The sequence below is a fragment of the Grus americana genome, chromosome 2, assembly GCF_028858705.1.
Source record: "Grus americana isolate bGruAme1 chromosome 2, bGruAme1.mat, whole genome shotgun sequence".
NCBI lineage: Eukaryota > Metazoa > Chordata > Aves > Gruiformes > Gruidae > Grus > Grus americana.
Genome location: NC_072853.1, coordinates 139,109,975 through 139,137,373, shown reverse-complemented (window position 1 = coordinate 139,137,373; position 27,399 = coordinate 139,109,975). Strand labels below are relative to the sequence as shown.

The window sequence follows — 27,399 nt, the reverse complement described above, 5'->3', positions numbered from 1 at the left end:
TCCTTTAAAGTAACTGTATTTTACCCTCAGTAATGTATTCTTACATATAACAAACATCCAATAAAAACATTCAATAGTTTTATGTAACCAGACAAATTAAAGGAAAGAAAGGACCGAGTTATAAATTTCATATCCTATGTGTTTACAGTGAAGAACAAAGTATGCATCTTACATTTGATTTAAATGCCTCAGATGGTCAGCCAAAAAGCTGTCAGGCAGAAAAGAACAGTTCAAATCAATTCTGTAAAGACATTAGCTAGGAAATTAATATTGGGAAATGATGACTAATGCCCATATAACCAAGTTCCTGTAAGCATAAAGCAGTATGCCCTGAAAGAAACTGTCATTAGCTACCGTATTTTTCTACTAATTGACTGCTGAGCATTGGCCAGATTTTGATCTGGTTTCTCTTACAGGATTAACTCAATAATTCAATGTAATTTGAATTCGAATGTGGCTTTTCATTCTTTTAAAGAACTAAATCATAAAGGGACACAAGGTACGTATAGTCTTTTAAAATATTAATTAAAAAATCCAGCCAGTCTGATGATTTCTTCGTTCAATGCATATAGCCACACAATAAAAAAGGGCAGAAGTAGTAGACTATATAGAGCTTCCATTGATTCTCTTATTGTTTCCAATTATGAAAATTAATGAAGACCAGCAGCTACTCATTTAGCATATATTTGATTCAAACCATAAATATATTGAAAGAGCCAATTTTTAAACCAGCCAAAATATTTTAAGTGAAGATGGTTGCACCAGCCAATCTTCAGGTTTCCCTGGTTTAAAGCCACAAGCTAAAAATTAAGAAACAAAATACAATATTGATCAGGAAACTATAGAAGAAAATTTAAACTACATGAAGAAATTTTATAAGCTTTTCTGCAAAGAAAAATTCAATAAAAGGAATACAAGAAATATTTCAGAAATAAATATTTCTAAGTCTAGAGAAAAACAGTAAAGTGATTAAATCCTATAGGATTGTCATATAGCTGAAGTAAGGTGTCTTCAGTCAGTCACAGTATCTGAGAATAAACACAGATAAAGGAAATGTAGACTGTTCCAGTTTGGACAGTACAGTGTTTAAGCCACTCCATACAAAGTAGCAAAACTAATCGGTTTGAAATGTTTACGGCTGAGTGTCTTAGGAAAACAGACTAGTTACCTTCTATATCTTTTACTTAAATACTAACACCATTTGTTTTACCCCTGATATTGCAAACAGGGTACAGCCCACCCATGTTACATCGGGATATACTCATGTCGCCGGTCATTTGAATTCGTGCTCCAGTCTCAGGAAGACCAGACCTGGGTCACCTGCGTACACCCTGGTGCCAGGAGAGAACTCGTGGCACTCAGCTACCTCAGCACAACTTCAGAAACAATTTTGCTACTTCAAAGAGTTGAAGGAATTTGCATATACACGAGAAGCCTTGCTGTTGCCATGGCTCCCTCTTCTAAGACTAGTCATCTCTCGCAGCTGTGAGGCAGGAGATGGCAATGACTCCATTCTTTTCCCCTGTGGAGCTAACCGTAACCCAACAATTAGTGAGCTTAAACAAGGTCCGGAAGAAATTTGCCCTTCAAAAGTGAGATCTGTTTTATCCAAACTAACAGACGCAGTGGTACAAAGCCCAGAATATTATAAAGGCTGTAATCCAATTTATTATTTACACGTTCCTACAAAACGAACAAGTAATTCCAGCCTACTGTCTGAAGATCAGAAGCACACTGTAGACACTACAGCCACGGCTAGTACCTGTGCTACAGAGTTCAGCACAAAGGTAAAAACAAAAAACCCCAACCACACCATAATGAATGAACCAGCATTTTACAGGCAGTTTGAGCAGTAGCTAGTTTTGCAGATTTTTATGTCAGAAATTATTTTGTCGTATTTACGTATGAGTAGCGCTAATGTATCTGTTATGGAGTAGAGAAGTGGCTAGCTTTTCTACTATAGACTGAGTCTTTAAATAATACAGAAGTATTTCTGAAACAGTATTCTTCATAGATTGCTACAGCTACAGAGAAACAGAGCAAATTCATCTACTGTAAAATCACTCTTCTAAACTGCATTAAAGAACTTAATAATAGATAATATGTACATAACTCTGTGTGTGCATGCATGCGACTATGCGTTAGTCTACAGCATGGAACATTAGCCACAAATCTATAATTATTAAAATAATTTACATGTGGAGTAATTCTGATCAGCTTCTGTCCAATCTTGGAGTTTCCACAACCAAAAGGTGGTTTTTTCACCTACCGGAGCTCCTTTGTAAAATCCCCTGGAAGATTGACTAAGAATATTTATTCTGAAAAGGTTCTTTCCACAGTAAAATGCTGAAGTTCCATTTGTATAATAAAATACATCAAAATTCATTCTAGCCTCTGCAGTGACAACCTGGGGTACTGATTGTCACATTTTTTTCAGCCTGAATGAAAACTCTGATTACTGCAATCCGCTTTGGAAAGAGAATGACAATCATAGGCCTCCAGCAACAGCACAGGAGGATAATCTATTGTTTGCTATTGTCTCAAAGGCTGTAATGACTCTTATCTTTACACCAAATTGAAGAGAGAAGCTCATTCCAATTATATAAAACAATCTCACAAACACTGTTACTTGATTCTAATTGTAAAGTAAAACATCCAGGTCAAGACATGTTATCCCAACTAATTATGCTTTAAACATATATAACAATGCAACAGTCCACAGAAAGAGAAGATACTCATCAGTATGGGGTTTATCTTATGTTAAAGCAGTACATTTACCGTACAATGTTTATTCTGAAAATTATAACCCTAGCCTTTTTCATTTTATAAAGCAGAAGCCAAGGGGAAAATACACTTTTGTTTTAATACACTTAAGTCCCTTTGATGCAACCTCTCCTACCCAGGCACTGATTTAAGATTGGCTAATTATTTCATATGAACAACAACAACAAAAAAATATTAAGAGACTGAAGAAAGTAATTTTAAGCAAAGATTAGTTCAGTTTAAGTAACATAGCAAAATTAGCTGATAATTAATGCTTTCAACACATTGTTTCCCTTCACAGTCATTTTTACCTGTAAAACTAAATGAAATTACCTGTGTACCATTTTGATCAAAATCATAGCAATACATGATCATTATACAAATTATGTATCCTGTTAATTAAACCACAGCCTTTAACTGACCATCAATGTAGTCTTCTCCAAGAAGGGCACAAAGAACACTAAATATCACAAATTTCTTAGGATGATTAATTTAAACCATGATGTTTAGACAATGGAAGAGTAGCATTCTCCAAATTTTATTTTACTGCAAGCTGCCTTGCAGCTGTGGGGCTCAGTGTAAAATCTGCCTGATTGCAAGGTGCTGGTCTCCTAGATTTTGCCAAGCAGAATCTGGATGCCTGCAACAAATGTTTGGTGAAGAAGGATACCAGGGGTATTCTGTGCCAGGGTAGAAGGCCAGAGTACTAAATGGGAGCTACCTGGGAAGAGGTGGTGGTGTGTGCTTAGAGGAGCATTTAAGAATTCCCTACAGGATTTTCAGTGGGTTGGTGCTGTGGGAGGCAAAGGAGATGCTTCAGCAGAGTTTGCTTGGAGGGAGAGACTACTGAGGTTGGTGCATCCTTACTTCACAATTTGTTTGCTTCTACTGTCTCATGCTAATCTTTCTCAGGAGATACCTAAGCAAAAGCCACTTGGCATTACTGGTGAAGATCACAGAAGATCATTTACTACAAGAAGGAGAGGGTTTCAAGGAAGAGCTGAGGCAATCCACTACAGTACTCTCCATTGCTTTTACACTCGGTCAAAAGACACTGAACACATATCTTTGTGGGTGATTGGATCTTTGAAAAACAAACCATAATTGCAATTTCTTTTCTCCTTTCTTTGAAGCTGTGCCCACAACTCTTTAATCTTAAAGACTGACAGTCATATGGCCAAAGTCTGACTTCTCGCTCCTTCTGCGACAGATTGCCAATATAGGCAATGTATAATGCCATATAATTACAGCAATATATAATGCCATGTAATTCAGAAAGACAGAAAGACAAAGATTAATACTGGGAGTAAAAAAGTTAATCACAAGTCTTCCAAGTCAAATTTGGCCAAAACCAGAGCCCATGCAGTGCAGAGAGCAAATCCTGTGAGTTTGAAACAGAACAATACTAATATCATATATTTAAAACATATTTCAAAGTTTAGAAGCTCAACCGCATGCTCCACATGTATTATTGTTACAATAAATTATAGTAAATAAAAATGTCTATATTGCAATTTAGTAATAAATTAGGCTAATCAGAATTTAGAGATGTGAGCAAATACCACTCCTCAAAATCAAAGGTAAACCAAATTATTCAAAACCTCATAAAGCAAAAAAAGCCACTTTCTTTTTGTTTTACACATTTTTTTTGCTATTAAAAGAAAAGAGAAAAATTCAGAATTATATAGGAAACACTTTCATTTATGAGGAAAAGGCCGGTTTTCATCTGAAAATGTATACAAACAAAATTTCAAACAGTTTCAGTATTGTTGCCATGAAATTATTACACTGTGAAGAGAAATTTTTTGAGAAAGGGACATAAAATGTAGTAGATTCAATATTGTAATTATAGGCTAATCTCCTTTCGAGCTCTAAAAACTGTTACCAGTTCTCTTATGTGTATGCAGAAAAATAAAGCTTACACTCTAAGATTTTCAATTTAAGTCCCCAAACTCAGTTATGACCCAAATTCTTGAGCATGAAAGCTCAAGATTTAAATCTCTCTGTAATCACTTCTTATTACTTTTGACCAATTTAATTACAAAATATTTTGTGCAGCTGTTAAACACTCATCAGAGGTGTCCTCTTACCTCATCTTCCACAGGGAGTTAGAAGTCTGTTACTATAACTACACTGTAGGCAGTACAATTATTTTAATTCATATGCCGGTCTAGACTATAATATTACTAATGAATACGGAATACTCTCACAATAGTAATTCATGAGTCTTCTGTAGATTAAAGTATTTTCTAAGCAGCTTTCAAAATTGGCTTTTATGACTATTCATGCAAAATCTGTTTTCTCTCATAGAGGATAATTAAATAATGGTGGTCTTTTTTTTGGCCTTTTGAAGAAGTAAGACAGCTTGGTCTGTCAAATCAACTCCATAACACACATCAAACCATGCTTTTTAATAAACACATTATTATTTTTCTTCCAGCTATACTTACTGCAATGCATCTTACTTTACTCACACTTTATTTGGTTCTGGACTCAGAAGATCAGCTTTGTTAGCGGGATTACATCAGGGAATTCAGTCAAGCCATTGCAGGCATGAGTCTGACCTACTGAAAAACAATAGCTGTTTTCTATTTATTTTTATCAAAGTCTCTCAGAACCTTTGAAAATCTACTGCGTGTAGGTGAAGAAGCTTGATCCTAAAGTAACTAGAGGGCCTATCTTTTCTAACCAATACTAAAGGACATTTCTCTTTTTTCCAGACAGCTTGGTCTTAAGGACTGAGAAAGCTGAGACCAGCAAAAACTGCTACCATTTGGACTACATTTTAGCATCTCCACTCTAGTCAGTGTGGACCATGGGAAAAAGCATCTTACCATCACTGTTGACGCAGACGACAACAGGAACCTGCGTACCAGGGCCACACGGTTTCTCATTGTCAGGAATGCACTCCTCCAGCCCCACAATTCTCCAGTCATAGCAGGAGGGCTCTTCACATGGGATGGCTTCCAGCAGGTGAGGGCAGTTTCCCATTCCTCCTGTAGGCTCATTGGTGATGCGTCGTTTCCTTAGTTTAAATCCTGAAATGTCCATGAAAATACAAACGCAGAATAATTCGATTCTAAAATTCCAAGTGAAGAGATTTTTATCTGTCTACACCTGAGTGAAGGGTTCTGTTTCTCTTCTGTGTAAAAGATACCACAGATACTCAGCACAACACTGCATTTTAGAGAACTGGTGAGAATAACTTATTAAAGAAGGAAGACAGGTAAAACTTAAAAAAAGAATCACAAGTTTTGAGCTTATTCAGTAACCCTTGCCTTAAACCCCTGTTTATCCTAGTCATACCTACCCCAGGAGGGAGGCAGGAGCCATTTCCTGCGCATCACTCTTGCCAGATCCATCTCATCTAACAAATCTTGCCTAGATTACTGGGTTGACGTTTCTCAAATATGTTGGGTTTGGGTTTTTTCTCAGATATCTCCCAAAGGGGATGGATTACCAAGTGAAATCAGCTTATAAACACACCACCTCCCCCCAAAAAACCCAAAAACCCAAAACAAACAACAAACCAACCTACACTGTCAGAAAAGGCAAGGCACAGAACTAAACCCAAGAAGTCCTATGAACAATTTTTCAGTTACTAACATCACAATATTCCCTTGCAAGCATTTAGAAATTTCCTTAAGACTACCTAAGCTCATTTTGGATCAGAGAAACTGATGGGCCTTTATACCGTGTATCATCTGCCACGTGAATGGCAGTCTCGAAAAGCAACCCTCTCTCTCACTTTCAGAGTGGCATGTTGAAGAAGCCAGACGAAATCTATAGTCAGAACAACCTAACCAAACCGAACGGATTCAGGAAATAGTTTCTCATATAATAATTTCCTAAAGTTTCTGATACATCTGATCAGAATATTTTAACTTTGGCAAAGATTTATTTCTTTTCACATCTCTTCACAGTCTCTTTTGTTTTATCTCAATATTCAGGCAGGTTAGTAATACACAGATATTTTTGTATAAAATACTACATATAACTCTCTAACTTCTACCAGGACATAAAGTAAACAGGAGAGAGTTTTCAAATATATATGTGCAAGAATTGATTCTTTGTTTGAAGATATCCCTTAACTAAACTATAATAAATATTACTTTAAAAATACATTTCCATATATCTTTGTTTTTTTATAAATTGAAGAGGTCAGCCAAATTATGTCCAAATGTTTTAACTGAGTCTGCCACAAAAGGCTGATGTAATTCAAAAAAACCAAATCCCAAAAAAACGACTCCAGTATCTACTGCAATAAAGGATGCAACTGATCCACAGTAAAGAGCCATTCCTGAAACATGTAGAGAGACTTGCTGCTAAAACTGGGAGGGCCTGTACAACTTTTACATCATTTCCTCAGGAGAACTGTCAATGCAATTATAAAATAAAATATAAGAATTTCCAGATAAGAGGAAAACATTGGCAGCTGAGAAACGATCCCTGCTCATGTCTGCAGGAATAAAGTAGATCCTAATACATTTCCATTAGGCAGGTGTCCAAACTAGTCTCACAAACCTAAACATTACCCCTGAAAACACAGCAAATCTTTCAGCGATGGAACGGCAATAGAAATAACAGGTTACTTGGCCACTGTACTTAGAGGAGACTCAATCCAATGGGCTTATACACTGAACTGCTTTTTCCTTCTTGAATTGATCAAGGTTGGGTCACATAACTGTGAGATAGCGTTGTAAAACTTGCATTGTTGCTGCCCATACCGAAGGATAGCTAGCAGCGTGCCAGAAAGAAGCAGCTAAGCTAATGTAGTAATTACTGTTGCTCCTTCAAGTGGACATATGTGGCTATCCTTTCTTATGAGTGTTTTACATCAAGTAACCAAGTCTGTATTCTCAATTTTTGTCAGATAATCACATTGCAGCAATGACTAGTCTAGTTTTTCTCATTTACGGCCAGAAACCTGCAGACTTCTTACATGAGGTCCTTGTCACTGTATTCTTGCTTTCCTATTTTCATGTCAGGTTATACAATCTGTTCTGCATAGCAGTAAACTGTAAAACATGTGAAAATTGAAACCAGCACATACGTCATCAGTAAAACAGTGTCACTTATCAACAGCAAATGGTCCCAACTCTTTGCCAGAGCACGCTTTACGGTCTACTGGTGAATTCTTAAGCTATCATTGAACTGGAAATCTTTGAGTGACTTGGACACTGTGCACCTCGAGGGCTGCTTCTGTCCTCTTTTCAAGACAGTGGCAGAATTGTGATTTGAACACATGTACAGACTGTATCCCTTTCAGTTTGAGAGGAAGGTTTAAAACTGGAATTGACCTGTAATAACCCAAATTGACCTTGAGAGGCTAGTAAACAGCCTACATTTTTGCCAGATCTGGTGAAGCAGTAATGCTAAATATAGTCCTAATTCAATGAATTTTTTTGATGTTTAAAGGTACTGAATATACCCTTTTTGGTACAAAACTTAGTATGCTTGCATAGCCAGAGGTACCTAGTGACTTAGGAATATGAAATAATCACCATTAAAAGGCTTCACTGAATTTTTACATACCCTTCTTAGCCTGAGGGTCTTCACAGCTTTCATAGGTGCATGGTCCCCAGGCTGACCATGCTGAGGTCTCACACTCTGTAGGACAGGGGATATGGCACAGCTGGGAGGTGCTGGGCAGAGGTCCCGTACACAGCCTACGGTCTACCGGCCTCGAGGCTGTCAAAACAAAATCGACACATTTCTCACATGTTCACCGGTCACAATCCTCAGCTCTAAGTGGACAGAACCATCCTTCATTCAGAAAGGCTGCTATCATCATTTTAATCTGATGAAGTGACAGTAAAATACCTGTCTTGAAAAAATGAAACAGAAGTGAGTTTACTCTTTACATGAACAGAGTCAAATCTGATTACGCAGAGTCAGGAAGACTGTAGGTATTGCAGCACACTCTCAGACTTAGTCCTTTTGTTTAATGGATAGATTATGTTACTACAACAGTTGTCCACATTGCACTCTGTGTAAATCAATGTCCTGCTGTCTTACTGAGTATGCCTTCACTTAAGAAGCTAAACAAAAATCTTTATAAATCCATTGCTCCTAAATGAAACTATAACTTGAAAAGCCTGATTAATTAATATTTAGAAGATTATTTCTAAGCTATAACCTGAAACACAGTTAAAATTATGACAAAATTTTTTTTATTTTACTCTAAAGACCTTCAAGTGCACACTCAGCAATAAGATTTGTTCAGTAGCCACTTCAGTTCAAGAAAGGCTTTGTTTTAGATACATATATGGTTTTCATGAAATATAAATATACATGTACATAATGTATTTAAAATAATTAAAACTCTGCACAAGACTTTCATTAAAGTATTATTCATCTATAAACACATCTGTGAAGGCAGATTCTTCTGTTCTTTAAGTACCAATAAGCCCTGGAACAGGCCAAAATCACCTTGCTCCTTCCATACTTTCCAATTTTGAATGACACAAATAATAGGACAACTCTATAAGGTGCCAGAGTAAGGCACAGAAATCTAAAACAAAATGTACCATTTTATTACAAGCAAGATTTTAATTATCTTTCATAATATAGGACTTGTCAAAATATTAAACCAAGCAGAGAATATCTGCTAGAAGGCAAAGTGAAGTCTGCCATATTCATTCACTTTGGTTGATTGAAGAAACATGCAATTCCTTAACTTTAAACACTCATCCTACTCCCTCAGCATTTTTTTCACAGGCAAGTTACCTCATTAATTTTCTGCCACCACTACAAATAGTCTCTTTTGATGGAAAGAGCTCTCTGATGAAACATGTTCTGAAATAAATTCGGAATAAGACAAAATACCCTTCTGAAAGAGGAGATCAATGTGAACCACAGATAATGTGAAAGTAAACAGCAGGTTGTTAAGGTATGGTCTCATTTGTAGATATGCGTGTCTCTTTCCATTCAGACTTTCTAAGTAGATGATCTTTCCAGTGACAGAAAAAGCATTCAACTCTCACTTTTTAAGGGTAAAGGGAATGAAAAATCATCACCCTATTCTGGTTTCCCATTTTGCCTCTTTTGGCACAGTTTTACACTGTGTTGCTCCACATAATGAAAGCATGAAGATGGCAGATAGTCATTCAACATTACTCACCAATCTCTTCACACAAAATAATACAAGAACAAATACTCTAACATTTGCATAATGCTATGTTGGAATTAAATTTTACAACAGAACATCAAATTTTACAATAAGTTTCACATATGCACCTAACATGCATGATAATCAACATAATATGCATATCTTGTGTAGAACATGGATATAAATAAACATAATTTGCCTGTAATTGAATTTGTATTGAATAGTTTCTAATAAAAAAAAGAAAAACAGTAAGTAATTACTAGCAGTACTTTTTTTAACCTTGATTTAATCAGGGAATTGCCCAAGTGAGACAGTTGAAATTAAGGGTCAATTACACCCCTGAGACACAGCCTTGCTTCAGGGATCAGGGAAAGCGTTCTGCAGAATGCATTGCTTTATCTCCAGCCTCCATCAGGATAAAGAACCTACCACCACACTAGTTCATGGGAAGTTACTCAAAAAAATACCAAAGACCTTTCATCAGGAAGCTTTAGATAGCAGATTTTCATATCACAAATGTTCCATATCTCAGATTTTTTTTGTCTGTCAATAGAAGGTACTACTGTGCTACTGTTGCAATCCATTTGGCTTCAAGCTAAATTTGTGATGGTCCTGAACTAGTAAAATATGAGGAATTGTGACTGTGTTTGGCTTTAAAGAGGCTGACTTAAGTAACAGGAATGTTATTTCTATTTTTTTTTTTGAGGTATCTGTCCAGTAAGAATTCTAGGTCTTGTCAGCAAACATTGTTAAATGAACTTATCATGAAAACATCTGCTGAAAATATCTGCATTTTCCATCACTCATTAGAGTGAAGGGGAAGAAAGAAGTGCTTTGGGGACAGCTAAGTTGTATCAATAAATCTCTCAATATGCCAAAAAGTTTTTGAAATACAGTTCTGAGAACATAAGTGATGGACAAATGCCTGCTATCATTTGCTTTTAAAACAAAAGAATTCCATAGTAGGACAGACAAGTTGTATTCCAGATTATTAAAAAAATGTTTCAATCATTGAAGACTCAGGGTGTATTTTACTCAGGATTCTTTCTTTGAGATGACAGTAAAATAAGAAATCTTAGCCTTGCCTGGATATCTTATGAACATCTTTCTCCCATTAATTTAAGTGGATTTCTTCCAGCATCAAAATGTATAAATGAGCTCAGCTTTTGCTGCTTATTGTTTAGCAAAGATGCTTTCAGAGAAGATGATGCTGGATGCGGAAATTTACAGCTTAAATCCTTGTCTTATCTCTGTCCTTTCATACTCCAGCAGTAAAGACTGTTCTTTATTCCTTGGCAGTGATGATGAATGCTGATTAGACTGTGTGTAATACTACAAGCTCTGGGTAGAATTTGACCAAATTTTGGGCCAAAAATGGAAAGAAAAGTAAATGCATTTTGATAATCTCTCTTTCTCCTTCAAGCTAACTAAAAAATTAGACTGAGTTTTGAATGCATTTCAGGTTTCAGGTAGTGACCTAAAAAACTAAAATGAGATCCAATCACCCTGTTCTCAAATCATCTACTATATTAGGAAATTTTAGCCGGATATATTTTATCCCCTTGTAAAGCACTTCTCAGAATGACTGCATTTTAAAAAGAACTGAAAAGAAAAAACACTTTTCTGTTTTTAAATATTTGCTACATTTATTGACATCTCAGCCTTGCCAGGTTCCTTCTCCAGGAACCATCAGCAGACCAGTGCCCAGTAATGACCAGGCTGGCAAAGAGAGTGAATTTCTATGTGGCTGCATCAGCATAAGCAGAGACTTCTCCATTTTCCTCCTTCTGATCATTTGTCACACTGGTTTCACAGCTAATAAATTTACACTCATAAAAGAAGTTTCTTCCCATCCTCATTCCATATCAAGAGTTTTAAAGGTACTTCAAAACAGATGATGCAATAGGCTTACTGTGAGAGAAACTTCATGACTAATAGAGTAAATAGGTGAACAGAGATGAAACAATTTAAGTCAGTGGCAAGTAAATGGCAGAATGACAGTGGCCTCCTGGAACCTTGTCAGCTGCCTAATTACTACACCCAACACTGCCTCTTCTTCCTCAAGTCTAAATTTATGAATTCTGATAGCAGACAATACAGACCTGAATGCCATGAGGGATTCTGAGGTTCAGCTAAGTATTAAAAGTTCAAATTCTTACTGGACCCCTAGCTCAGTGTTTTAAATCTACAAAGGGGACTGGAAATAGCAGCTGTGATGAAGGCAATGAAGTAATTCCTCTCAGAATTGAGAGGAAAATCAGTGACTTGCTAAAACAGTTCAGCCATGGGAGCAGGGAACTGTCCTGGCATCCTAGCTGGCTCATGAACTTCATTAGTTTGAGTTCAGGCCTGACACTTTCAAACTGATCTTGAATTTTCTGAGAATGCACAAATCCATTAAACTATTTCAGAGCTATATAAACATGGTAATTATACACATACAGCCAACATAGTCCCCCCAAAAGGGACGTTGCCTCCTTTGTGCACTTTTGATTAAGAGGCCTTAATTTACCTACCTGTTATTTCAAAAGTGATCGATAGCAGAGGTGCAGCACTAGCCTTCGACTTGCTCTGTGACTGACTTTCTGAAATAACAGGGAAACGCCACCATGAGTATATGAGAACGGAGGTCTTCAAAGCAGCCCTACCGAGACAGCATTCTCTACAACCAACAGCAAGCTACGCTGAAATGAAGGCGTTTCCCCACAGCTAGAACTGCTAGGTGTCTCCCCCAGCTTTCTCTCATCCTCAAATTACTCCTAGTTTTCAAATGTTATCATTTTTGGAGGCACTGGTTTGGTTGCTCCTAGGAGGGCCTGCAGAGCAGCTCTTGCCCACACCGAATCCAAGATGGGAGGGGAGAGAGAGGGAGGATGAGTGGAGAAGCAGCTCTTCTGAAAATCTGCCCCCTAATACAAGAAACACCCCAGAGCTCCTTTTTAAACTAAGACCCACTTCACCCCTAGTTTGAGCTCTTCAAAAATTGTTCTCATGTTTATGCATCCAAAGACTAGTTACATTTTAATCAGCTTTCTGGGGCCTGCAGAGATTACCTCCTGATGGGCTCCGCGTATTCCTGTCACACTCTGATAAGGGCAGATTTCACACCCGCCTAAGCCGGCGAGACTTCACAGCCTACCAAAATCCTAATCATCATTCTCAACAGTAAGCTGCCACTGATTTTATTGTTACTTCTCTTTAGCTGGGAGGTTTTCCTCCTTTACTCTAAGGCAGGGGCATCTAAACTTTGTTCGGCAGAGGCGATTTACTAAAAGCCCTTGGGCGGAAGCTGATTTGCATTAAATGAAGAGGCTTGAAAGCTGCTTCTTTAATAAATACAGACGAGGGGCCCACGGAGCACACAAGTCACACCCTACTGATCCAAGCAGTCACGCTGAAATGGATGTCAGCATTAATATTCCCCACAAACTCTACCTCTACGGCAAGTTTGAGAGTATCTTTAACCCACGGTAGAAACCTCACCAGCCTGCAGTTGGTCAGCTCTGGTCTAAATGTTGTATTACACATGACTTGTGTAACGATGTCACTTTTCCTGAAGTATGTGGCTGTATTTATTTATTTATTTAAATAATGTGTGTTAGTATGAAACAACTACAGAAGAGGATAACACTTAATTAACAAGCTAAATGCATTTAGCATAATTCACTAATTTCTAAATCTATAGTGCTGCAATAGTATGCAGAAGTAGATGCAACATAAAGTACTCAAGTGTAGTTCTTAACTACATATATTACCAAACAAATTAAAGATTTTGTCTCCTAAGCTATTCTTTCTTTTCTTAAGAAGCTGTACAAGCTGTAACAGTGACAAGGAGTAATCTCTCTCTTTCAGTTAGGGAAACAAATCCATGAAATTATATTGGCTTGAAGTCCTGAAAGTAACTTAAGAACTTGACCAAATCAAGAAAAGAAGAAAAAAAAAAAATCATTTCCCTGAGAATAAAATCTAGCCATACTTTTACATATTTCTATATTGAGCTTACATGCCAGAATTGACATATTCCGTCTGCACATCAAACCGCACAGGTTCATCACCCAGCTGAAGGACACACAGGAAATTTACAGTAGAGGAAGGAACTGAATCTAGGATTTCTGACCCACCTTCTCATGCTCTTTCTTATTGAGAGACATCCTCCATATAAGAAATAATTAAGAAATAGTAATTTGTAGCTAGGAAACAATATTTGCAGCATAGAGAATGAAATCTCTGCTATTGCAATTCAGTATTGTCATCTAAACTAGAAAATAACTTGGCAAGGTAAGAAGGCACTCATGACAGAAGATGATGGCTGTCAAGGAGGTCTGGAATGCTGAAGTGCTCTGATTTCACACTAATTCAATTGCAAGTGAATCAAATTTACCTTCTTTTTCCTTGAGGGTATTTAAATAGGAAAGGAGATTTTCATTAGCTTGCACGCAGTACGTTTCCCGGGTTTGAATGCCACCTCCACACAGCACCGTCTGATTTCCTCGCCTCTTGTCCTGTTGGCTAAGGAGAGGATCGACACGGCATTCTGTCCACTCTGTGGTCCGCCAACCGTACCTGCATCAAATTTGATTAACTGGGTCTTTAGAAATCGTGAAGCCATTTTACACAGCATTAAGTTATACAAGCTGAAACACCTTGACAGCTTTATTCATTTTCTAAAAGGTCTGAGCCCCACAATTTCTTGTACAGAGAGATGCATTAAATCTGGTATTTTATGTGTGTGGAAGCTTTTCCTCTATTATTTCATTTTTGAAATCAGTACTTTTTAGGAATATCTTTTCTGTTTAATTCCTGAAACATACCGTGCACATAACTATTTCATTGGAGGGAAGAAAAACTTGACATACACAGACATATAGTCTATGTCCAGATAAGCCAACTTTCAAGATTGTGACTCAGCGCTTGTTTAGAGCTAGACAACTTATACGAACCAAAGCCAAAATATCAAAGAAACATACATGCTGAGAAACATAAGAACGAGGAGAGGAGAGGAGAGGAGAGGAGAGGAGAGGAGAGGAGAGGAGAGGAGAGGAGAGGAGAGGAGAGGAGAGGAGAGGAGAGGAGAGGAGAGGAGAGGAGAGGAGAGGAGAGGAGAGGAGAGGAGAGGAGGGGAGAGGAGGGGAGCGGAGGGGAGCGGAGGGGAGGGGAGCGGAGGGGAGGGGAGGGGAGGGGAGGGGAGGGGAAAAAACCCCACAACAACCCAACCCCTCCAAAACAAAACCTCTAGTTCATCTTTGATGAGACAGAAGTTTCTCCTGAATATCTAAGTAAAACTATAACTGTATTTTTAAATTATTACTTCAGAAAACCTATCAGTAAGTCCCTTTTTCACTGTCAAGAGGAAGATGGCTCTGCAATACTGAAGCATCCCTGCTGGGTACTGATGAATGATGAGAAGCTGTGAGCTTTCTAATCAATGAATGCACAGGAAAGATCTGTGACTCCCAGTTAAAACCCCAATCAGGATTATGAACTGCAAGAAATGCCACAGAATTCTCTACCCAACAAGTACTTTAAGGCTAAGGCAAGTGAACTGCTTCCCAATGTGGCTGGAGATGGGGAAAGATGGCATTTCAACTCTTAAACGAAAAATATGTACCGCAGTCAAAGATGCTTAACATCAAATGACATTTCCCCAGCCACTCTTCTCAGTCTGATAAAGAAAAAGCACAGTTGGGACTTTAATATTAATCTCGATTGATAAGGATTACAGCAGTCTCTTGAATCGTAAAGTGCTTGGTGTCATTTCTCCTAAACTTTAAACAGGGTTAATTTATTTACTGTCGCTGTTAGCCTCTCCCACTTTCCATTTGGGGCCCAGTCCTGCCTTTGCTGTGCTGAATATATCTCACTAAAAAAGTCTGGTTGCTAACCAGTTGTTTATTACTTCTTTCCTGTATTCAGGATTTTGCCTGAAATATAGGCAAAATCTGTTTGCCTGTGCAAACACACAAGTGCTTCACAAAACAATGATTCTGATAGAAATGTTATGTAGGGAAAAGATCACTGACAAATTAGTAAAATTAATTTATTATAGTCTTGATGGTGCCTGCATACGCACAAACGTTCTCTTTTAAAAGTTAATACTAATGAAAAAATATGTATTAGTTATTTTTCCTTTATTTAGAGGAGGAAGTGATTTCACTATAATAGCAGCTATTTGCGGACTTCAGGCTTTTAAGAAGAGCACTGAATAAGCAAAGGATAAAAAAAAATAAAACCCCAAGCCTATTATTTCTTTAATAACGATTTGGTTGATATCCCATTACCAGCCCTGTACACTTAACTGAAATTCTTATTTTTGCTACAGGGAGAAGCAAAACGAACCAACTTACGTAATGCACGGTGCCACACCATCTCCTTGAGAAACACACTGCTCTGTTTCTTCTAATTGCGGACATTCACTTTCACTGCCGACAGGGAGCTGTTTAATGGTCCGTGATCTTGTACGATTCCCTTTAGGGGTTGTCATGTCAAAGCAGGTTTTGGAGCAGGGGGTCCATTCTGACCACTCTGACACGTGGCACTCCTTCGTGATCACACAGGACTGGAACGTAATGGGCAACTTGTCTTGTTTGCAGAAGCTGTAATGAGAGAGAATTACAATTTTCAGCACACATATCCAAGGACAGTCATGAACTCCTACAGAAAAGTAATGTCCATTACGACATGCAAAGTCAGTAAATGTTTGTAAAGCTGTTAAGTTCCAGACCACATATATTTGATCCCAAAAAGTCAGGCAAAAGGGCTTTTGGTTAAAGTGACTCAAACCAGATACGTAAGATTTGCTGCAGTTAGAAATAACCTGTATTGCCATATCTGTGATCCAAATTAAAATATAATTCTTCATACATATATAGAAGTAAAAAAGGGGAAATAAATCAATTTTTCACCACTTATCTTTTATTCTTAGGTATACTCAATTATTTTTCTTTGAACAAAAAGGAAGTGAAGGATCAATAACAGAGACGGCTAATACAATGTTTTTGAAGAGAACCAAGTGCTCAGTGTCATCTTCTCCTCATTTCCAGACTACAAATTGTTTACAAATGCAATGTCTAATATATTGAATACTTGGTCACTAATAATTTGCTTTGTTAACAGCTGGTATATTGCCACAGCGATGCCCCATGGTCTAAAGAGGAGCGATTTCTCCCTCGAAACAGAGCCTTCCCTGCTACCATAGCCTTAATTTCCTGTTCCTCATGAAGGCTGTCATTTAATTTCCATTCTCCATCTGATTGCTTCATTCTCATATTACATAGTTTGTCATCAAGATTTTCTTCCTCTAAATGCCTCTGCAATTTCAAATGTTATATTCTAACTAGAAACTAACATTTCTACTTTAAAGCTTGATTCACAATAGGAAAATGAGCAATAGAGAAGCTAAACTGCAATTAAAGTGATCATAACTTTAACTCCTTAATTATAATTACAATGTAAATATATTTGTCATGTCTGTTTTGGAATAAAATTCTGGCTTCTGAAGTAGTTAAAAAGGCAGGAAAAAGATTTATTGGCACTGCAGATGGCACAATGAAGCACTGTTCAGTACCAGTCCTACAAACAACACAACAAATGCTCATTTTTTTCCCTTTAATAGAATACCAAAAAAAAAAAAAAGAATAGAATAATGAATATTTAGAACATTTCTGTCACTATACAAAATTTTGTCCTACCCATATACCCAACATTGTGTTGAACTGCTATTAACAAAATTTTGTAATACTAGAACTAGGGATAGTTGATGAGACTAATAGGAGATTTGAAAACATGATAGATGAAAGTCCTTCTATAGACAAGAGGCAGAGCAATTCTGCATCTTGCAAACAGAAGATCCTGGCTGTGGAGACAGACAGTGTCAGCAGGTTCAGAAAGAGGTTGGATGAATTTGTGGGGCATAGGTGTATATATAGATACTAAAATGACTAGGCAGTGATATTCTAGCCAACATCCCTAAAAACGTTACCTTTGGATACTGGAGAAATACAAAGGGAATGGACTGCAAAAGGCAGCCAGGGCTCATATTCTTGGTCTTTAGAAAGCATCTCCCTTTACCTTTACCTGCTGGCTTAACAGACCATAGGGAATTACTCAGAAGGGGATTTCTTATGTTCCTATTATGTGAAAGGCGGTGGTGGTGGAAAACCCTAACATGATAGACAACATTTATTCTGCTTAAGGACAGAAACTACACCTTGTTTGGGGGTGAAAGACACTCAAAGTTTTTTGAGAAAATTGTTCTTTAATAATGGACTTTTTTTACCTTCATCTAGCAACATCTGGCACAGGACTACATTACTGCCAAATTCAATATAGCAGTTTCTGTACCTTTGACAAAATATATAGACTCATTTATCCCACAAAGACACACATTTCAATGACTAGAGAAAAGATCTATTCCTTATGGATTCTAATATGGACAGTATTTGCAAATTCTTCTAGAGAACAGATGACATATCACCTCCTCCCAAGTTCCCTTCCAGTGTGACTCCTCCAAGAGCAAAGCCAGCCTCTTCATTCATACTGTGACCGAGGCTGAGTTTAAATATAGATGCATATTGCCAGAGAACATGTACAAAATTACCACCACAAAGTAGCTTTGGTGCAGAGTGAAGAGATCGATTAATGAGCAGTAATTCTCCATGGGCTTTGCACTTACTTCAAAACTTATTTGGGAGAAGTGTTATATGACAAAGTAATTCTTAATAGTTGTTTTACTAACTAACTAACTAACTAACTAACTAACTAACTAACTAATCTTTCTTGATTAAAGCTACCTTCAACCTGCCTGTATCCCCTAACTGTCACGAATCCTAAAGGTGTCCCTGGCAGTGACTGGCTGTGATTCCTGCACAGCTCCACGCAGAGATTGTTTCCTTCCCTGATAAGGGAAACCTCCACTGCAACACAAAGGGTTCAAGTTCTCTAGAAATGCACTGGAGAAATAAGACCTTGACCTGCAATAGAGCTCAAAACTAATGCACTTATCAGTTTTAAAACGTAATATTCTGATCTAATTAAAAGGGAATTTTTATCACAGATTTTCTGAACAAAGTGGAAAAAACCCTGACAAAAACTGAGCCTGTGTATTGGGAAAAGAAAATGTTTTTCCATAACCATAATTGAAAAAAAAACCACTTTACCAGAAAGTTGTCAATCAACTCCACTTAAAAATTAAGGCTAGATGTACAATCTAATGATATTTATTAATTTTAAAGGATATAGTCACTTCCTGAAAGATTACTATACATCCCAGGCACTTTTCAAATTCCAAATTCTATTAGATCGTTCATGAAGAATTCAACATAGGCATTGCTGCAACTTTAGATAACAAATTTTCATTTCACAGATCCTTAAACTGTAATTGCTAAATATGCAGAAAGAACTCCTGAAGTTTCTCACTTTTCAGTACCCCTGTAATCTTGAATGCCATGATGCTGAAGTCCCCCTGTGGATCATGATGCAAAGCGTTTTTAAAAATTTAGACATAGATTTGTTCACAGGACTCAACTGAAGAGTTATGTGGTCAGTGGCATAAGATTCAGCAAGCTAGTACCTTCCACCTCATGCTCATTTTACGTTTTATTAAAAGCTGTTGTTATAGCTTATATAATTAGAATGGACTTTTTATCTTGTTTGTTAATGATTATTTTAATATGCAGGTATGAAAAGGACCAAATAGAATTGTACCATGTTACTATCCCCATTGTTTATTTATGATCCTTGACAGAAGAAAAGCAATAGAGTTAAAGCATGCCTCATTTCAAACATTTACTTTTTAAATTAATCAATTTTAAATGAAACATAAAACAATTAAGTTCTTAAGTTCTTGTAACCAGAACATAAATATTACTAGGGAGACAAACAAGAGGCAAAGTGAGTTATGCATTTATTGTCTTGTTTGCTTATTAAAACCATGCACCACTTGCAGCATTACGTAAATACTGACAAGTAACTGATATTGTAAATCGCCAGCAAACAATCTCTTTACTGTTATACATACTGTCAGATCATTTTTGTGAGAGGGCAGAGACAGTTACAATTAGCAAAATAAGCGTCAGACAAGAAAATTAGCTGCTGTTTCTTCTTTTAACACTTGGTTTTCTTTGAACAAATTAGAGAAATTGTGAGAGCTAATTGCAAATGGCCTTAATCAAGAGTTTTTCTTCAAGTTGCAGGCAGCGAGAGAAGATATACTGGATTGCAAGACCTGTATCTCTTAGTGTTGCATTCAACAACAAGTAGGAACTAAGGAAGCATCACATTTAAACTCTCAGTATCACACAGCTCTCTAAACAGGACCCAGTTAAAATTCTTAAGTAAACTATTATGGAAATGCATCAAACTCTTTGAAGTTAATAGAGTAGCTTTCAGAGCAGATTACAAATCCTTTCCATCACTACCACATTTCCCTGTCCAAAGTGCATGTATACCAATTACCAGCAACTAAACTAATCCAAAATCATGTTCCATCTCTACATATCCCTCATTCCCAGGAAATTTGGGAACAATGAATTTGATGTTCCAAAGTCACTTCTCATTTTTCAAAGATTATTTTTCTTCTTCTTTTTGACTCTGGACACCTTCAAAATAGTTGCAAAATATTTTCAAACTTCATCTTACCAAGAGAAACATATGTTTCTCAAACCTTTCACTGCAGATGACTGTATATAGACAGACATTCATAATCAAACTTACTAATACTGTATTATATAAAAATGCTAACTCTGAAAGATACATGTACCATTTAAAAAGTTCAGCATAAGTAATACATTAGCTGAGACAGTTGGTCACATTTCCTTTAAATGTCTGATCCAAGAAACTGCATAGATTGATTCTAAATCAAGACCTGGGAATGTCTTTGCTACACAAAATAGTGTCTTCTGGGTTTGGTACCTAATATTACAGATTTGATCTCCACAAATGATTTAAAGCAAAGCTTAATTTCATGCAGATCAATCGATTTATGCATCTGATTTAGTTACCCAAAGTTGGATTAATCTTCTCACAGGAGAAAAAGCAAATGGGGAGGTAACATATCAGAAGATAAAAATAGGCAGCTAACATTCATTTCATGATACCACCCAAACCACTAGAAGCTCTGCATCAAACATCTCCATTTTATTTTTAGTGATATCTAAGCCTACACTATACACAACGTTAGCCATTCAGAAAGTGCAGGAGTGCACAAACAAGTCCTATCAACCCATACACCTCTGTCCAGATAATTGCTTGGGAAGCTCAAAGAAAAGTACATGAGTTGCATTACAATGCTGTCATAAGATGACAGAGCAGATTGGATACAAGAAGGAACTTGCTCTCAATCCAGTGAATACATTCAAAGCAGTGTCCTAAGTGTCTGTCTGCCTTCTGGCAAGGAAGAGGGCATTATATAATTTGAAGTAAGGCTGTGGTTTGAGAAAGAACAATTTCATACAAAATATAGGTGTAGTGGGGAACTGAAGTTTAAGGTATATAAACCGGTAGGTGACGCAGTGAGAGAAGGCAGTCCCAAGCACAACAAAATATCACAGGGGATGAATAAGTCCTATTGCTATTAAGCCAACATCAAACCTATTCCTGACCTCAAAGACTTGGATTAGATAAATGCACTAAAGAAAAAGGCAATGATGGTTCAAAGGGCAAAACACAGAACATAATTGCTTCTCAACCTCTTTTGGAGATGTGTGGTCAGGAATTTGTGTCTACTCATGTTCTGTAGCCTCATTTTTGCTCTTACAGTAATAAATAAAAACTAAATATTGCTTTGGATAGGAAGGTCCCCGCTGGGGATTTAAAAGCAATTTATGGGGTAATTAAGGCTATGGACACATAAATAGAGAAAGAAGCTTGAGGCATAAGCCTGGAGCAAATTGCACCACAGTACCTGTGTACAAATGAGCAAGCTGTGCAGCTAAAAGTAGTCTCTTCATTGGAAGATAAGCTTTTAGATGAGTGACAAAATTCCATTAGCCAAGAGTTAAAACAATTCTTTCTGAGATATCCCAAATTTCTATTAGAGAATGAATCATGCTTTAACAGTTCTTAAAATCAGGACAACTCGATTTTATATGTCAATGAACTGTTTGAATGTCTGTAATCTCACTGTCAACATTTATCTTTTAAGTTGCGTAGAAAAGTCATGGAAGAGACCATTGGAAATTCCTTTTCTATAAGCTCAACTAGCATTTGTTTTTATTATTTTTTTCCAATAGATAAAGCCAAATGCATTACCATAGGACTACTTACTGATCTTTAAATTTATGCAGAATGAATAGGAAAAAGAAAAAGGTTTTAAGCAAGGCAGTAGGACCCATTTTACTCCATGAGCTATACATAAATTACTTGTACAACTAAGTGATTTCCTACTTTTGTTGGTGTTTCCTCCATACCATATTGGACTGATAACTAGAAAGAAGAGTTAATGAGAAAAGTCGGACAGCAGCATGAGAATGGCTGAGTGGTTCTAACTAATAATCCATGCAGTCTGAAACCTGCCTTGGCAGTAATCAATGGAGGGCAAAAATGGAAAGATGGCAAGTATTCAGTCACACTTTCCCAACATATCCTCCTGTTTTCCAGCAAACTGCGGCTTAAAGGCTTCCTGAACACAAGTTGTACCTTTGCACTGAAGAGTCCTTTATAGAGTTTTCCTCTATAAATTAGTGTGAATGCTTTCTGAAACCAGAGAAGATTTTGGCATCTACATCATCTTGGAAACAAAGAGTTACCCACCTTTTTTTTACTCACCAGTAACTGTGGATAGCTATTTTTGCTTTAAAACTACTCTGTTCTTTTCATTTTCTAGCTTCAGACCTTACATAACCACATTCTATTTAATTTCTCTATAGCATTTGTGAGCTTAGAGACTTCTCCTCGACTGTCTTTTTGTTAGGTCCAAGAGCTCTCTTTACTTAGTCTCATTTTATTTGAACACATCCTGCAATCACAGGTCCTTTCTACCACATGCGCAACTTTGAGATGTAAAAATTGCCTGGATTCGAGGGCTGTCCAAGATTCATTCTGAGGATGCTCTCAAAATATCTGCACATTACTATATCTGGGCAATCTATAAGTTAATGGAAATATGACTCCACATATCCAATGTATTAAGGAGACATCATTCTGAAGATCAGTTTGGTGCTTTTCCCAGTTAAGCTGCTCTTCATGTTCAAAAGAAACAGAGCTCCAATGTGGGATTTGCTTTTAAATCTAAAATTGTACAGTAGAGAACATGTCCTTTACAATAAATTCAATTAATTCACCCAATGTTGACACTTAACAAGAATCACTATTTACTGGTTTTACCTATAATGTAAAGTAATAGAGCCCAATTGACAAGTTTAATGCAAGCCAAATAATCTCTTCAATAATTTGTCTGCCCCTGTCATATTTGCTTTGTTTCTTCCCTGTTATCAACATTCAGCTTTGAGTTTCTTTAATGACATTTTCACAGCTATTATTCCTTATTTTCATTCACTGAATCAACTCTCCTGGAATTCTGATTTTTATTTTTTTTTTCCCTCCAGCTGATTTCCCATTTAATTACATACAGAGATTTCCATTCTTCTGACATGAATAGCATGGCTATGGTTCAGAAGGGATACTGATGCCAACATAAACATTTGGCACTCATGGGAAACAAAGGCATGGGTTAGACCTGGACTGAAAAGGATTTAAGCAGAATTTTACCTGTAAATTGAAAACCGATCTTTCAAGCCTGGATCAGTATTTGATGTCATGGCTTATGTTCACAGGCTCTTTGCTCCTGTGGCTCTGAAGTTCCCTGGAGGTGCACCTATAGGTCTGACCAGCTTGCTCCAGTCCTGGCATGGCCAACCTGCCCTCAGCCTCAGTGAAGAAAGCAGACACTCCCATATCTTACCATCCTCTGGAGAGCTCAGTGCAGCAGGCATTATCAAGAGACACCCCACAGACATCTGTATTGTCGAACACCATAACCCCCCCTCCAAAAAAAAACTCTAAGAAGATATATGGTGTTCTTCCTCTTCTTGCTTCTCTCATACTATATGGTATCACAGGGATTAGATATCACATGCCCTTCATGATCAAGCAGGGCCGTGGGGTCAGCTCCCTGCTCAGTCTGCCAGGGATTTCAATCCCAGCATCTTTGGGGAAGGAACTTTATCTTTTCTTTTTTTTTTCTGAAGAGGCAAAAAAAAAAAAAAATTACAAGCTTAGCCTATATTCCAAAGCAAAACCCAACAACATAATGCATGAATTAAAAACTCAAGAGGAGTGAAGAAGACATAACAAAAAACTAGGCCTGGAAGAAACCCATACCAAGTATGACACGAGGAGGTTCAGCAGTTCAGCAGAAAAAGGGACCTGCTTCTGAAGGTTTCAGATCAAAGCATAATCAACATGCTAAAGAAATCCAGAATCCTTTAACAGGTTTTTAAGTGGCTTCATCTAAATACTAAGGAAGGAAAGCAGAGACTGTCTGGCAGATAAAAGAAAACACAGCAGGCTCCCTCAGAGCAGAATAATTTAACCATTTCCCAGCCTTGCATGTCCTGCACACTACCAGGCATTTCCCACAACCAGCTGTATCATCAGGAACTACGAGAGTTTCTTGAATTCTTGCTGACCTCATGAGACATTACATCATTGAATACCATTAGGAAAATGGTTTTCAATCTTTCCCACCGGCCACAAGATGAAAACTATTGACATACAAGCCCATTTGACCAAACAAACTTGTCTGTAGGAAAACTTGGAACAGTGACAAATTGCTTAGAGAACACTAAAACTGGATGTTAGTTTAGCACTTGAAAACCAAAATACACATGCAAACACAAATAAACAGAAGCAGGCTTGTAGAGGCTGTGGTTTTGACTGAAGGGCAAACTAAAGCTAGAGGAAGCTTTCAGCAAAGAATCAGAAAGTAAATTTGTGATTCAAAAAAAAAAAAATTAAGAAATGCCATCAAAATAAACCACTAAACTGGACAAACTGTCCTTGCAAGACATTCTACAGCCACAACATTGATCCAACTCCCAATGAATCCTTAAAACAATAAAGAAATTAAAGCAGGATTTGAATACAAGCATATTTTAGTTTCCTCAGTAGAAAGAATCTCAGTAGATTGCTTAAAATTTGCTTAAATCTCAGTAGATTGTTAAAGGAAATGAGAGACTGTAAGGAACGCTTTTCCAAAGGCCGCATCTGCTTCTCATAACCGTAACCTTATAATGAAGGGGTCAAACATGTACCACACCACTCATTAGCATCGCATCCTAGAAAAGCTTAGGCTTACGCTGCTGGGAAATCCAGCTACCCGTGGGCAGTCCCACAGCCTAGATCCTCACGCCCTCTGACAGAATTACCTCACAGAAGGTCAAACAAACCTTTGAAATATATAAACCCATGTGGGCAATTTTCTTTGGTAACCTTGAATAATCACTCTACTGGTCAGGAGGAAGTGCAGTAATAGTCATGCTGAATATTAAGCCTTTATGTTATGTGGGTCTAAATTCAGATCAAAATACTGCATGTGCAGCATCTCCTCCTTGCTCTTTATCTGATCACCATGGAACCTTAAAAGATGCTCTGTGTAAGTAATAGGGATTTTGGAGTTAACATATGGAGACAAGAATCAAGCTCAGTGTCCTAATATGTTCCAACAAACTAACAATCTTCTATGTAGTGTTCTCCTCAGAGTTCTTACAGATGTTGGATGCATTAACCTCTAAAGCAACACAATTAAATTAACTCTATACCATTCTTGGATCAAAAGTACCGTTGGATTTTGAAAGAGATTGTGGTAAACTCTTCTGGTAAAGAGAAAAAAAGTTTATTTTCTCATAAATAAAATTAAATGGGGAAAAAAAAAAAAGGGCTGTTTAATGAGCAGGTGCTAGTCAGCAGGAATAGTAGAAAGCTGATTTAAATCCCAAGTTTACCCATGAGTTACTCTGAAGATATAAAAAGTAAAGTCTAGTAATTCTTGAGAGTTACAGTTTATGGTTGGTACACACTGGTTTCTTTAAAAAAGTTAGCGAAAATACAGTGCCTGTATTTTTTCCTAGTGGCAAATGTAACGAATATCCCTCGTGACATAGTCCTGGTTCTTCTTCCCTACAGCTGCACTGTTTAGTATTGGCCATATTGTACATTGTTCTGAGAAACTGTTAGTACCTCACAGTATAATGGGCTGTTATAACCACACAAACAATGAGGCCACTTTTATTCACTTACAATTCAAGTACTGTCCACCTAAGTGCTTTTCACAAGACTACTTTCCCATGATCTTTCACAACTTTAATTAATTCTGCCAACAAAGATGCACAGCCAAAATAGTTTTGAAAAATACCAAAATCACTCAGGCTTTCTACAGTATGGGAGAAAAGAAAACAGAGATTACAACTACTGTGTTGAGGAAAAATATATCGGCTAATACAGGCAAAGAAAAATGTTCTACTACACCCCAAAAAAAGCAGCAACAACAGCTGCTGTAGGGCTACTGCAGGTACCATGAGTGTCTGAGGAGCCAAGAAAGCAGAAGTGTTTAGGGAGAGGTACTATCTTTCACCGTCCAGTGATACACTGACATGTATGCACATCCCGTGCTACGGATGATTTTAAAATTGGTAGAGCAGGTTATTTGGCAATAGTCTACATAGATGACCTATTAAAGCTGTTTTTTGGGGAGGCAGGGTCCCTTTGTCAGTGGGAATTTTTGTTACATAGCATTAATCAGCATTTATTTTGAATCTAATAGAATCATGGAGTTATCAGCAAATTACAAATAAACACAATGCCAAACTTTGTGAATAAAAGCATGCAATATTGAAGTTAAAATTAAAAAAATTACTAAAAATTATATTACTAATATTAGTTGTGTTTCGAGATTTGTTCCCTGTATTGATGCTTAGCTTTGACAATATCACTGGTTCCATTTCAGTCTCCAACATTTGTAAAAAAGTGGTCAATATTAGGAGGTCGAAAATTTAGAAAAATATTGCTTGATACATATTTTGAGAGTTTTATTTATTTAGGCATATTGAAGTCAATACACATAAAAATTCTCTGACAATGAGGCAAAAAAGATTCATAAATGTACAGTGTAGGAGAATCTTTGTTAAAGATCTCAGTGCCTAACTCCATTTACCACTGTGCATCTTAATCTCTTACTAAAGTAAGGCTAGAAATTCAACATAGCATTCATTCATAGAATTGATTCGTTCATTCACAGGATTTATGGCCACCTAAGATTATCAGAACATGTAGTTTGACCCTCATTACATTAGAAGCTATTATATTTTGGTAAGGAAGACCAATTACATGTATTTGAATAAAAAGTATATTCTAGAAAGGCATCCAATTTTGATGCTTTGCACAGAAATATATGAATGTCATACATCTAAATGACAGAACTGTTCACTGTATGAAAACAGTTAAAATATGGTGTGGAGAAAGAAACGGTTCATTGCTGCTGTTTCAATTATTCAGCACAGTGTGTATGTTTCCATCTTAAATCTAGATTTTGG

At 37.0% G+C, this 27,399-nt stretch overlaps 1 protein-coding gene across 1 annotated transcript in view; it reads right to left on the bottom strand.

Annotated features, from left to right (window-relative positions):
* Nucleotides 1-27,399, bottom strand: part of THSD7A (thrombospondin type 1 domain containing 7A) — a 293,162-nt gene that overhangs the window by 95,753 nt on the left and 170,010 nt on the right. The window contains exons 5-8 of the mRNA XM_054817889.1: nt 16,219-16,467; nt 14,256-14,437; nt 8,299-8,454; nt 5,598-5,801 (exon numbers count right to left, since the gene is read on the bottom strand). Coding sequence (XP_054673864.1) covers nt 5,598-5,801; nt 8,299-8,454; nt 14,256-14,437; nt 16,219-16,467 — 791 coding nt within the window. The remainder of the gene's footprint in view (nt 1-5,597; nt 5,802-8,298; nt 8,455-14,255; nt 14,438-16,218; nt 16,468-27,399) is intronic.